The sequence below is a fragment of the Poecilia mexicana genome, unplaced genomic scaffold (assembly GCF_051168715.1).
Source record: "Poecilia mexicana isolate PSO_F unplaced genomic scaffold, ASM5116871v1 scaffold_16, whole genome shotgun sequence".
In the NCBI taxonomy this organism is placed as follows: Eukaryota; Metazoa; Chordata; class Actinopteri; order Cyprinodontiformes; family Poeciliidae; genus Poecilia; species Poecilia mexicana.
This window is the reverse complement of record NW_028263385.1, coordinates 19,545,633-19,558,758: the sequence shown is the minus strand read 5'-3', so window position 1 is coordinate 19,558,758 and position 13,126 is coordinate 19,545,633. Positions and strand designations below refer to the sequence as shown.

The 13,126-nt window shown below is 38.5% G+C and overlaps 1 protein-coding gene across 1 annotated transcript; it reads left to right on the top strand.

The window, feature by feature from the left end:
- The first annotated feature begins 5,569 nt into the window (after positions 1-5,569).
- LOC106919189 (maternal B9.15 protein) lies at positions 5,570-12,326 on the top strand. The gene is made up of 5 exons (XM_014989395.2): positions 5,570-5,768; positions 9,246-9,430; positions 9,535-9,672; positions 9,804-10,137; positions 11,205-12,326. Exons 2-5 carry the CDS (start codon positions 9,258-9,260, stop codon positions 11,415-11,417), a joined length of 858 nt encoding a protein of 285 aa, XP_014844881.1. The 5' UTR covers positions 5,570-5,768; positions 9,246-9,257; the 3' UTR covers positions 11,418-12,326.
- The last annotated feature ends 800 nt before the right edge of the window (positions 12,327-13,126 follow it).

The following is a 13,126-nucleotide window of genomic DNA, read 5'->3' as shown; positions in this document are numbered from 1 at the left end:
TAAATTCATGGTCCATACCTAACCACAGTGTTGGCAACACAAGGAGGAGGGAGATGGATTGGATGAAAAGAGAAACACTTCTTCTAAATGCAGACAAACTATTCCCCCAGACCAAGGACAATCATTACCTGAGGGGAAAAGGCAGCATGTGCGTTAGGGGAAGAGATGCTTATACTGGCGCTGATCTTGAAAGGGCCCCTGCAATCGATCGCGTTAAGCTCCCCGTGAAAGAGAGAAATCAATATGTTTTTAAAGGCGAAGCGGGCTGCATGCGGTGCATGCGTGTGGGCTCCATTGATACGGCCAGACGCGTTCAGAAAAGGAGCCGCTACTGCAAAAGCGCTATCACGTTTCGAGGTCAAGTGGTCTCATTTCCAATACTTATCTGCAAAATCATGACACCTGTGAGCCGCATGAGACTGGAAAGATTGCACGTTTGTGGATTACGCGTCTCTCTCTGGGTTCCTATTATCATAGAAGAATATTAGACCAGCAATTGAGCAGATAAAGAGTTTGGGGGGAGGGGGGCGGAATCACTTGTTTTAAGAAGAACTTTGCAGAGGCATAGGTGAGATCTGGAGGGCTGCATCAGGATTAGTTAATGGATAGAAAATCTAATGAGCAAAACTTACCTGTGACTTTTCGGGAAACGAAGAAATTGCTTGAGGAGAGAGTAAAGCAATCAGTCTTACAGCTAGTGATGAAGATTGCCTACACAGATTCAGCTCAGGAGAAAAATGAGTGGGAAGGAGGTCAACAAGTGCAAAGAGTAAAAAAAAAAGAAGCAAGTCAGGAGGGAAACAAAGGAGAGAAAAAGCAATTTAATTTCCACCTGTAGCCAAAACAATGCTAATCAATACAAAAAAGGGCACCCACTCTATAAAACACATTTCTACCTCTCACCTCCCCCCTCTTTCCTCTCTGTCTATTTCCATCTCTCTCAGGCACCCTCTCAGCGATAATTCACTCTTGAGTTGGCATCTGGGCCAGTGAGTTTGATCCAGTCGAGCCAGGGGTGATAAGACATCTCTGCACAGATCTAACACACTTTCCCTAAGTTCTCGCACAACGCGGCAACCTAAAGGTGCCAGAGAGTCATGTGTGAGGCTGGAGTGAGAGATGAGGCAGAGTGAGAGTCGGAGCCCTGCATAAAAAGAAAAGTGCCTTCAAGTGTGCTGGATGATACAACTCTGGCATGTGATCCCAGGCAAGTGGCATCACCATAACATTTACCTAATGACATCCAGCAACCATCATCCTGCTGTTGAGAATAGATAACATAAAGGTTGAGGACAAGAGGTTCTCGGATACAAAAACAGCTTCTAGTGGTCCTGATGCTTCCAATGTGGTTTTTATGCTACAGAATCAGGATCGGCTAATACAGAGCATACACCATCAACAACCAAGGTATTGTTTTTATATATTTGTAAAAGCACCATTTTTATCTGTTGACATTTATAGCATGAACTGTTTTGCTCATATAACTTTTGTTATTCAGTTTAATTTCCCTTATTAAATTATAGATTTTTTTTTAATTGTCCAGTTTTAAAAATTAGTTTGATGATCTGAAATAGATTATGATGAAAAAGTAAAACAGAAGAAATGTTTAATAGGACAAATGTTTTTCAAAAACAAATAATGAAATTGTATCTGTATAAATATAATGTGGGTAAAATTGAACAAAACTTTAAGCCTTTACACTGTTTTCAAAACAACAAAAATAATGACATTATATGTTATTGGGGAACATAAATGCCATACAAGTGAGTTATGAAAGAGATCATAGTTTTCAGTCTGGTGTGTGCGTTCACAGGGGCTGTAAAGTGCTTACACTTTTCTCACTTTCTTTCTGTCCTCAACATTTTTACAGTGTTTTAAGATACTTTGCTGAACTTCTTCAACTGCACACAAAGGAGTAAGAACTTGGACATTTTTATTTAGTCTTTCCTTTAAAAAGTAAGCATAAAAATAGCCAAATTATCACGTAGATAATTTTAACACCAATCTGGACTGATAAAAAACAAAGAGCGGGAGTATGAGGAGAACAAACAGTCCCATGGCTGTATTATTAATATGATATGATTTCACTGTGTCAGACCTTCAGTCTCTGAGTCTGTGTTGCTGCTATTGTTGGTATTTATGGGTGCAGTATTGATCTGAAACCCAGTGACTCATTCCTTGTTGTGGCTAGAGGTCTGTGGTCGAAAGAAGGCCGAGTCTATGTCACAGAAACACTGCTTACAGTTTACTATTTCCTAAAACTAAAAACAGAGGAAGCTAGAGATACATCATTGAACTCCTGTAAAATAAGACTTTTATATTTGTGATGCTATAAAAACATTAAAACTGATAGTAGTTTTATAGCTCTTACTATAAAAGTTGTTTTAAGTACACTTTCCATATTGATTGATATAATCTTACTCCCGAGTATTATTATTTTGGGTACATTTATTTAGCGGGAATAAAATAAGTTAAGAAATAGAGGTAAAAATACCTTATGTGAGAGCTCAGATGAGCATCGTAAAAAAGCAATTGTAGGTCAATTAAAGACTGATTACAATCAAGGTATATGAAATACCATTTCTGAAAGCAGATGGCCTAAATCTGCACACAGAAGTCCACAATAAGTCCCAATCCTGTTCAACAAGAACAGAAAAATAGGGATCCAATTCACATAAGTGGAACAAAAATGGACAAGGATAAAATTAATTTCAGAATTTGAATGGTGGTGGTAGCTTGATGTTATGGAAAATAATGTATTGGCACACCTTGGGTCGCTTTGCACCAACTGAGCACTGTCGCTGAGAACCCCACAGCGTACCCGTCTCCTAATGATTACATTCAGTAGGATAATGCATCTTCTCACAAAACTCAAATCAAACGTGTTTAAACTGGTCCCCTATAGACATCAATGAGTTCACTGCCTTCCAGTGGATCTCATTTAGGACATGGGGTAGCTGATGTTTTACACACCGTGTTGAATCTACGGCAGAAACAATTAAGCAGTTCTGAAGGCCGAATGGGGTTCAACCTGGTAACAGAAAGGTGTGCCTAATAATGTGGCCTGTGAGTGTCTTCACACTTAGAGTAATTTTACAGTTATTTTGTTTCATATTGATATTATTTTTGGAAACCATTTTTTAATGTTTCAAAATGAAAGCTTTCCTCTCATTTTCACAGTTCGGCCATGAGTCATTGCACAAAATATTACATGATTTTGTTGTGATTGTTGATTGCCTCCAACATTGAAGCTGGATTGAATAAATTCATTAGATTTTACAGTGGGAATTGCATTGTTGTGGTGTAGTTTTCTGCCTAAAACAACATAGTTCAAAGAAAGAAATCTCAGCCTTCAGGTAGCCTGGAGGAAATAACAATTCTGTACAAGGGTGTGGTTTAAATGTCTTTTATCTCTGATAAACAAATCATAGAAAACCTCCTGCTGCAGGAGAAGAAAGCTGACACGCATAACTCACCTGTATCACAGATGTATCGTTGAGGGATCACGTCTGGACAACTTTCTTTTCAGCTGCTGCAGGTTTTTTTTTTGTTCACCATGAGTAAACACGTGTTTTTTAGAGCGAGACATCAGCACTGCCAGGGTTACAGCTCCGCCTTGTGGTAGCAGACGGATATAGCAACTTAACCACTGAGCAACAAAGTACAGCGCAACATCCATCCATCCATTTTCTTTACACCCTTGCCCCTTAGTGGGGTCCGGAGGGGTGCTGGTGCCTCTCCAGCTGACGTTCCGGGCGGGAGGCGGGGTCACCCTGGACATGTCGCCAGTCTGTCGCAGTACAGCCCAACATGTTTATCTTATTCAGATGCTACTGATAGCAATAATAATAATAATTTTTAAAAAGATCAAAAGAATTGTTAGCATTTTATAACATGGCAGAAAGAAAATAACAGAGAAAAATAAACAATTGAGTTTAATCCGTTTTGTTTACTTACTGAAGTCATCTCAATTTATTTGTGGCTTTCTGTCCAGGCTGACATGACCTGACATTTTCTGTTCCTTATTTCCGTGAACAATCAATGGAGAAAGAAGTGGATATAAACACTGCAGAGTGCTGATTGTTCATATTTACCTGATTAGCCATGTGGAAATGTCAGACTGTCAGAAGTTTTTCTGATCTGAATCATTTAACCTGCATCAATTCTGATCTGGTAAGGTATTATTTCATCTTTTAATTTCCACTATTGCCTTTTTCAAAAATTGGAACCTGGTTAGCACAATAGCACTTAATAATTATTCTGTTAGTTTTTGGTTTGTTGAGGACATTTTTTTAAAACTCAGGATTAACATCGTAAAGTTTTTTTTTTTTAATTGAGGGAATAAATAGTACAAGTGTCTGCATGCAAATCCAATTTCTAAACAATGAATGTGATGTAACTCTGGTAGGGACATAGAACAGGAAGTGTTACACACACATTTCCTGTACTGAACACAAAAACAGGCTCTATGGAAAAGAACCCATTGTATGTTTTGACTGTTTTTGCATTTCCTTATTTTTCTTTAATTGCATTTCCATATTTATACTTTACACTTCATGACAATTTATTCAGTTGTTTGTTTTCTGATTTGTCATTTTTGTGCTTGACATGCAGCCTCTCATTACGAAACCAGACTGCCCAAATACAGTTTGTTTGGGAATGTTGTTACATGACACAGATTTTTTTTCCTGTATACGTTTTTCTTGTTCTTCCATATTTTTTATTGATTTTACTTTGAATAATCTCAACTTAGTTTTTGGAGTCCTCCATCTTAGTTCTTTTTAACTTAATAACTCATAGTCATGATCCTGTGTGAGAATCAGTTTTTGGGTATTAATCTTACCTAAAAACACCACATTTTCACAATATTTCTGTTTTTTTTTACTAATTATTTTCTGAAAACCTAAATTATTTTTTAACTTCTTTAAATTCAAAAATATTCAATATTCAATTATTCTCGCAGCTGCCAAAAATAATAATGCAAGATATAAGTTTTTATAAATATATTTTTGTGTTATATATACTACTAAATATGGTTATTTTCCCTTTTGCTCAGCCTTATAAATATAAAACGCAGCACTTTTTAAGGTACAATAACAGATATTTCTTAATTCCAAATTGACCCGTTTTGTCTTTCTTGTAAGCAGCGTTGGCCTCCATTCAGTCAGCTGGTTGGCAGTGTGCAGCAGCAGGTGATGTGTGTTGATGCGTTATACTTCATATTTCATTCAGGCAGAAAAACAGATTTTCTGGCATCACAAAATGACTTAAACCGCAGCAGTTTTGAACTTTTTAAAACCGGTGTTCATAAAATGTGATGTATTAAGTAATACTAATGGTAACTGATCAATTGTATTATTGTGGCAGGATTTTGAACAACGTGGCTAGAAAGAACAATGGATACCGGATGTGTAAAAAGAGACCTCGTTTATTAGAAAGTTCCGGGGCATTCTTATTGCTTCATATTTCATCACCAAGGTAGTAGAACAACCATAAAGAAAACTCCATGTTCAGCTGGTTATCTGAATTGACCATATTTGGGGCGTCGGTCTGGGAGGCAGCCCGTCAGCGCGTACTCACAGGAAGTGAGTCACGCTTACGGTAACGTTACGTCCTTGTTGCAGCAGCAGAGCAAGAGAACAAGGAAGCAACATGTGCGAACCATAATAACTCCAACAACATTCAGAGCAGACGGACGGGCAGGCACGACGAGAGGAAAGCGGATAGATTCACGGGGTTTCCACTAAAAGGATACTTTATTAACACATGTGAGTGTTGTACCTCTTGTACTTTACTTTAAATGTTTTTGAAACGAAAGCGAGGCATTTTAACACTTTTTTTAAAAGTAATTTCTCTCTAGTCGGCTTTTATTGAATGGATTGTTTTTTTTGTTGTCTTTTTTTTTACATTTATACGTTTTAATTAATTTATAGCAGCTTAAAACTTTATATATATATATATATATATATATATATATATATATATATATATATATATATATATATATATATATATATATATGAACCGGACTTCAAAATTAATATTGGGTGTTTTTGGTTATGTTCAAAATGTTAACTCTTGCGCTGAAATTACGCTTCGTAGGCTGGTTTCTGCCAACTTTCTGAGTTTCCACTTGGGGCTTTCCGCTCCGTCAAACAAAAAAACCCAAACGTGTTTTTTTTTTCCTGTCTGTAGAGTGAAGTTTCCTTTTACAGTAAAAAGTATCATAAAAAAGAATGAAAATGTTGATTTTGTAACAATTATTTCAATTATGACGAATATTATCACCGGACAGCCTCACACTAACACGTGCCCACGCTGCGTATCACGTTGTGGACATGTGTGCTTTGTCTTCTCATTGTCCCACTAGGAGTATCCAATTTATTTGGATATAACAGTTTATTTCGTTATATCCAAGTAACTTGGATATAACGAAAGCAAAACGACTAAAAGGGGCACGCAGTGTTTTTCTATCTTTTTTTGCAAAGCACATTTACAGATAACTTTGTGCTTACTTTATTTTTATCACGCTAGAAGAGAGATTTATGCCCCAGGATATTTTAAAACACGGAAACTCGCTATCTCTGTCTGTAAACTAATCGGAGTGTTTCAGAATAGACCATTTGTGAGGACTGGGAGAATTAAAGACCTGCTGTGCTCTGAGCTATGGGGGCTTTTCTAAGGAGTATGTCCGAGCTGTTAATTAGATCAAGTGTGTCAATTCAGAATACGACAAGCAATCGGGTTATATTCATGGTTGCTCAGCATTGTGATTCAATTGTTCAATGAAAGCCATTAGGAGAGCACTGAATAAGTAGTTGTATGTCTTACAATGTTCTCATTTGAAATCTGACATCAAGGACAAGAACCACATTTAATAATCAGAAGGAATGGTGAAAATCTGACGTCACTGATAGGCTGCTAACAGTTTATTATTGAAGGAAGACGTGGGCTGGTATCAGGAGGACGTTTGAGGGAAATAAAACAATATTTAAGCAAAAAAAATTAAAACAGAAGTGTTTTGTGTGATCACAGTGCTTTTATTGAAAACAATAAGACCACAGCATATTGATTTATACATAGTCGAGTTTTCAGGTTATTGAGCTGAATATTTTACCCTTTGACCTTTGTGATTTTTGTGTAAACAAAATTGATAGTATTTGGTTTTTACTCTTGGCTATTCGCAAAGCCTGCAGCCACATCTCAGTTGTTGGCTTGTGGTTTTATTACAGTGTTATACGAAAAATGTCCCCAGTATATATATATATATATATATATATATATATATATATATATATATATATATACACACACACACACACAATATTTGGAGTAAAGTTTACCTGCTTTGTAAGCAGGATTAAAGTGTAGTAGCTTTCTTTCAGGCAGCTGACCGGCAGCAGTTGTATTAATGCCGCTGAAAATGTGGATTTTATTTTAGTTATTTTAATTACAGCAAATATTACACTTAATATTAATACTAATATTATAGTTAATACTAATATTAGTTGATATCAATATTAAAATACTAACTATTAATATGTTGGTAGTTAATCTCACCTTCATGCTCCATGTGAGATGTTTGCTCCTCTTTATTTTATTGACATCTCAATAAAAGAAATTTATGCAAATTTTCAGAGTTGCAGAAACTTTTTGCAATCTTAGCATTTCAAATCCTCAAACTGGATACAATTACCGGCTCATGTCTAGTGAAAAAGGATAGTAATAAAATGAAGTTTTTCTCCAAAAAATCATCCAGGATTAATTTTTGTTGGCTATAAAATAATTTTTAGGTGTATATAATCATGTAATCCACAAATTTGACTGGAAACCGTTCCAGTTGAATTACTAGGAATAACTGGTTGCAGTTTGTGTGCTTTTATAGGATTGTTAATGCTAAGAAAAACTTTGTTAAAATTTAAGTTTGACAAAGTTATGTTGACAATGAACCCACAGTATCTCAGTAGTCTATCTCACCTGCATGAACTACTTTAAGATTCTCACTTGTGCGTCTGACAACCTCAAAGTCTGTCGACGTAAAACTTAAAACATGCAATGAATTTTGTAATTAAAACAGAAATAAATTCTTATCGTTGTGAAAATAAAATGGAAATGTTTTTTTTTTTATTTTACCCATGTTGCATTAGTTTTCACGTACGTATGAGCCTGAATTTAATCCTTTTCCAATCAGCATGGTAAAAGGGCAGTAGCTTCTTTCAGCCAGCTGAAGAGCAGTGCACAGCAAAATTTGATCTTACTGAAATGACTTTGAATCAAGGTTCATTTTTATAAACCCTGGTATGGATTTCAGTGATAATTTTTTTTTCATGTTAACACATTATTAGCTGGGTTCTAAGTTTTATAATCTGTGATTTTTAGAATAAATCATTCAATAAAAATTATTGTTGCCTGCCAAGGTCGCATCCTTTCATTGTATTTTTACCTGTTTAGGTCAGCACAACATTGAACTCACAGGGTAGATGGAAACCGAAAACATCTTTAAATAGAAAGCATGTTATTTTCTTTGGACACTTATTGACTTGTGCTGCAGCTGCTGTTTTGCTGTCTAAACACAAGGCTGGGCAGCGCGTGTTTGCTCTCACGTAACGGCCCGATCGTTTGTTAGGGATCTGAAGCCGCTGGCTTGTTGTGTCTCTCTTTGCCGCTCTTGAGGGAGAGGCCGTCTCTGCGCTTCTCAGAACAAATAACAATTTTCCGTCTGAACACCTCACTCAGAGTGAAGCTGCGATAACAAACAGCCGTCTGCACCGCAAAGGTTCAAGGTGCGAGTCTTCCGCCGGGGCCTCAGGATGTGAGCACGCGTGGCGTTAGGTTAGAGCAGCTGCACGCTCTCAGCTGCCTTGGCCTCTTTGGTCAACCTGCTCCAAACAGCCGCGCTATCAGAAGATAAACACCGCAGAGCGAGCAGCGTATTTACATTCACTTGGCAACACGGCAGCAGCAGCAGCTAGTTTGCATCTTGTTTGCCTGTGTAAAAACCGTGGGTGTTTTCCACTTCGGAGCCGTGTCAAGCATCTGTAAATTCCTCACAGTTTTCCACTTGCCCTTTCTGCTATTTAAATAGAGGCATGGGGGGACGGCAGGGGGTGGCTTAGGGGAGTATTTTTATCTCTGCCCCTGAAGTTCCTAATCCTCCTGATCCCGATAAAGGGAAGTCGAAGCACATAAGCAGAAATGTGGAGATAATTGGCAGCAACAGTAACTTTTTATTGTGTTATTTACAGAAAAAAAGAAAAATGAAGAGGGAGGTAAAAGCTGGAGTCGACTTCCTGAAGCGCCTGGTGGTGGCCAGAGGGAAGCTGGATGAAGCCATAGCGGAGCTGTTTGCGGAGAAGCTGCAGAAACTTCTGTGCGACAAATACTGCGACCACTGGTACCCTGACAGCCCCAGCAAAGGCCAGGCATACAGGTAGGCATCAGTGCACGGCCTTCGGTCCAACTTTTGATGAATGCAGTCTGGTTCCATCCAAAGCTTCTAGATTTCTCTCCTAACATGAACGCAAACGTTGACAGGTGTATCCGGATAAATAAAGACGGCCCTTGCGATGCGGTGGTGCTGAAGGCCTGTGAGGAGAGCGAGCTCACGGCCAGCGAGCTGGGACTTCCACCTGAGATAACTCTGTGGATCGACCCACTGGAGGTGTGTGCAAGGTGAGTCACCGGACGGCTTGTTTCAGCACACAGACACGTTACAGCTGCATGAGTCATTGATTCACTAAAGTAGAACTATGAGTGACTCTCCCTGGCCCAGCATTTACAATTACTCACTTTCTCACTCGCAGGTCTGGGGAAAACGGCAGACCTTTTACAATAGCTCGCTTCCGTGAAGAAGAGGAGGAGGAAGACGGGAGCGCAAAGGGGGACCGGGATGACTCCTCCGTCAACCTGGACACGTCAGATTACCACTCTGCCTCCTCGTCAGACTGCGGCTCTGCCTCGTCTAGCGACACGGAGGAGGAGGCCAAGGATGGAGAGGTGGAGGAGAACAAGAAGCTGGAGGAGCAAGAGAAGAAGGAGGCAGCAGACGGCAACGCCTACACAGTGACGATGGTACCCAGAATCCGGAAGGGGAACGGAGACGCACTAAATAAAGTCAGATACATCAGAAAGAATAAGGTGTGTTACTGATTCTGTCACTTGATGGGGTCATTTGAGTTATTAGAGCTTTATTGTTTGAAAAACTCAGGCTGATAAGCTACAGACACGCTAAGAACAACACATTCTCTCATCACCACGAACGTAGGCGCTGTAATTTGACTCCTACATGCACATCCAGATGCCATAAATACTTGTTGGTGTATTTTATGACACGGGTTTAACTATGATGCATCCCGTTCTAGAGAGCTGACTTGTGTATGATGCAAGAACTGGATAAGGCATTTAAACAATCTTCAGGAACAAATAAACTGTGTTTTGAAATGTACATGTTCACTGGTGCCACCAAGGGTTAGTTTAGCAGTGGTGGTAAAATCTTTTCAGCGTAAATTTGAGAGGGGGACCACTTGTGGCGATTATTTATTCATCCCTTTGTTTATATTATTGTTTCTAAAAAAAAAAAAAAAAAAAGGAAGTCACTTTGTGTAACTCCTGGTCCTGTCCTCAAATGACTCAAGATCAGATTTAGAGTTACAGTTCTCTAAAATCTGCTGGTGTATAAAAACACAAGCTTGAAAACAGGAACTTGGACGACCAGCTTGTTTACAAAGATTCTATATTTTTTAGACCTAAATTTCAACACCAATATTTCTTAATAAAACTCCTGAAATTCTGTTCTGGTGTTTGGTTTCCCAGTGTGGCTCGTAGTGAAACCATGGAGATTATGAAGGAATAGGACATGTTGTGTTGCAGCCCATCTGTGGTAATTTTTTCCCCCTCAAAATTGAATAATTTAATCAAGTTTAATGCATTCAAGGACTTATCTGTTGACAGTGTCATGGTAAAGGTTTTATTTTAATAAAAAACGGTAAAATGAGTTATTCATCTTAATAAAAACTTTGCAAGTCCTTAAAAGGAAGTAAAGAGATGCTCTGTCTTTAAGTGTGTCAGCTGCTAAGTCAGACTCTCGTGAAGATTCGTCATTATTTCTTTTTTTCTTTTTTCTTTTTTTTTTAAAAGGAAGGAAAAAAATATTTCTGCATCTTTGCTGTTATCTTGAGCTCTCTCCAATCTGTTTTATTGCTCAGATTCCCGCCAATCTCCAGTACTTCTACCATCCGACACCGGTGTGGTCCCAGTACAAGAAGGGGGCTCCGGTGTTCCTCACCACAGTGTGTGCGTCCCCTGCGCCGCCTCCTCCGCCGCAGCAGGTTTTTGGTTACTACCTCGTACCGCAGCCGTCTCCACAGTTCATCCTGCCTCAGGCCGCCCTGCAGCCGTGGGGAGCAGTGAAGGGTTAGAGCATCCATCGACCCGGGGAGGGACGAGTGAAGCCGGGCGGAGCATTATGCTTCTCCTTTAACTGAGCCATGTAGTGACGAGTCTTTGCGGGTGGCTGCATTTGGGCCAAAATGAGTAATGTTTTAAAAATTGTCATTTCTAAAGCTACTTCTTGCACAATCTTTAACTTTTCTGCTGACTTGTCGGGGATTTTTTACACACAGCACAGCAACTTGAGCTAAAGTATTGTAATCTCTTGTGTCTCTGTACTGCAATTTGTTTTTTTGTTTGTTTGTGTTTTTTTAATGTACTGTATTTATTAGAATGACTTCAATCACTGGGTGACTGGACCAACTCAGGAACTTTGAGCAATATTCTTTATGCCAAAAGAAGTTATTTTGTAATAATCATAAACAAACATAGTTCTCTGTGCACAAATTACTGCTAACCTCTGTAAAGTACAATTCAGTTTCTTTACGTATTTTAACTACAGCAAGAATATCTGTATATCAAGATAATTATTTTTACTTAACAGGTTGTATATATTTAACAATGCATATCCACACTTTCTGAACTTTCTAGTTTGTTGTAATTTATTTGACCACCAGTAGGTGGTGCTCAAGTGGCATCAAGTTGAATTTTTTATTATTTTTTTTAATGAAACGGAGCCTCTGTACATCGCAAATCTAACTTCACAAAGCCTCTTGCTCCCTGGCTGCTTCTTACATTATTGTAAATAATCCTTGTTTTGATCTGCTGCTGCTGTATAGAAGATGAATTCAAATCCTTGCTTTCCTCACCAATTCTGTGATTTGGATGAATATTTATTCACTGTTTTGACAGTTTTAAGCTTGTGTGTTTGATTTGTTTTTACCCTTTGCAGTAAACTTTTACCTCTTTTACTGCAGATTAAACTAATTTTTACTCTACTCTTCAGCCTGTGGCTCTTCTTCCTCGTGTGAATGTTTCCTGTATAAAGGCGAGTTGTGTGTTTTCTTCCTCAAGTAATTTGCAAGGGGGACACCTGTTGGTTTGAACTCGACTTAAACTCATCCTGTGTGGTAGACGTTTTCATCAGAAGCAGGATGCTGCAGGGGAAAGACTCCTGTGTGTTTGGCATGTCAAGCCAAGGCCATGACGTTATTCTTCCTTGTTTATCTCATGGAGGGCTTGACTCCAAAATGTGTGCTATGAATAAATAATTGACTACATCAATAGATAAATTGATATATTTCTGGATTATTCTACAAGTAAATAATGGAAGTTGAAGTAATTGGCAATCTGCACTTTGAAACTGTATTCTTCCATTAGAGAACAAACAAAATACAGATTTGTTTTGCACGCCAGATTGTTTTCTATTGGGTTTTATGGCTGCCTTAAATATATTTCAACCCCTAATGAAATTTATTTTTCACCTGCCTGCAGCATCACACTTTCACCACCCTGTTTTAACACGTAGATGGTGTATTGAATATGACCTTTCCCTGACACTTAGCTTTTCGCATGAAGGCCAAAGCTCCTACCTGAGCTGTGGGTCTCTGGAGCTTCTCAAACTGATGCTCTGTCTAAATGGTGGGTGGATGACAATGGTTGTTCTACACTCCAGATAGCCACATTTATAGTGGCTGGGATAATATTTAGTCTCTTAACTTTAAAGTTGTTCCGATTTTATTCCCAGCTGTCTGGTGTGTTTCCTGTAATATAAACTGGACTAAAAACAAATAAACAC